The sequence below is a fragment of the Salpingoeca rosetta genome (assembly GCF_000188695.1).
Source record: "Salpingoeca rosetta unplaced genomic scaffold supercont1.2, whole genome shotgun sequence".
NCBI classification, from domain to species: Eukaryota; class Choanoflagellata; order Craspedida; family Salpingoecidae; genus Salpingoeca; species Salpingoeca rosetta.
Window position 1 is genome coordinate 2,232,177 of NW_004754932.1, and position 1,102 is coordinate 2,233,278.

General features: G+C 63.1%; 1 protein-coding gene across 1 annotated transcript in view; it reads left to right on the forward strand.

Moving 5' to 3' along the window:
* The window catches only part of PTSG_11675 (uncharacterized protein), a gene marked incomplete at both ends in the record, with an annotated part of 5,589 nt that overhangs the window by 2,817 nt on the left and 1,670 nt on the right, over positions 1-1,102 (forward strand). The window contains one exon of the mRNA XM_004998453.1: positions 180-1,022. Within this exon, the coding sequence (XP_004998510.1) occupies positions 180-1,022 (843 nt within the window). The remainder of the gene's footprint in view (positions 1-179; positions 1,023-1,102) is intronic.

Consider the following 1,102-nt stretch of genomic DNA (forward strand, 5'->3'; position numbering starts at 1 on the left):
TGCGGGAGTGCTTCACTTGTGTTCATTCATCCTTGTTCCCATCTGTCTTCCACATCACACAGTAAACCCACACAAACACACGCAGACAAGTGAGCATACCACTACGCTAACGCACGCACACACAAACACACGTACATCCTCTGCTTGTCTTGCGTTCGACATGGCACAACGGCCCTCAGCGCGTGGAGACCTTCGCCATCCACCACGATGCCCTCATGCTGCAGCCCGAGGACGAGGAGGAGGGCCACGCCATCGGACCAGTGCCACCACAGCTGTGGCTCGCTGACAGCGGTGCCACGGCGCACATCACCAGCGACGCCTCCCTCCTCACCAACTACGTCGCCGTCACGCAGCACATCACCGTTGCCAACAGCCAGACCGTCACGGTCATCGGCAAGAGCGACGCCGTGCTCCGCGTGACTGGCACAGACGGCGCTCCAGGCACCATCACGCTGAAGAACGTGCTGCATGTCCCCGACATCAAGTACAACCTTCTGGCGCTGAACCTGGTGACTCGCGCGCGTCGTGGTGCTTCCGTCGTCATTGCTGCGGACGACAGCCGTATCCAGTTTGCCACATGGAGCGTGCCTCTGCTGCCGTCCAAGGACACCGGCCATCTCTTCCTCTACGCCAGCACCACGACCTCCCAACAAGCCACGGCGCTTGCGGGGGAGCTCGTGCACAGCAGCGATGGGGAAGCCGAGGATGCTGACGAGGGCGCCTCTGCACACGACGTGCTAGGCCATCGCAGCAGCGCGGCCGTCGACGCCATTCGGCAGCAGATCGCCCAGGCCTCTTCCAAGCACATCGTCACCTGTGGACCATGTGCGCTTGGCAAGAGCACGCGCGCCTCCATCCCGAAGCAGTCTGCTCCACGCAGCGCTGGGCCATGCCAGCTGCTCTACGCAGACATCGCCGGTCCGCTGGAGGAGACGTCGCTGCGAGGTGCACGCTACGCGCTGACCTTCATCGACGACTGCACGCGCTTTGCCTGGACGTTTCTCATCCGGCACAAAAACGACGTCGGTGCGGCCCTGGAGCAGCTGCGCAAGGACCGTCACGTCGTCAACGCGCTCCGAGGCGCCACGCTGCAGACGGACAG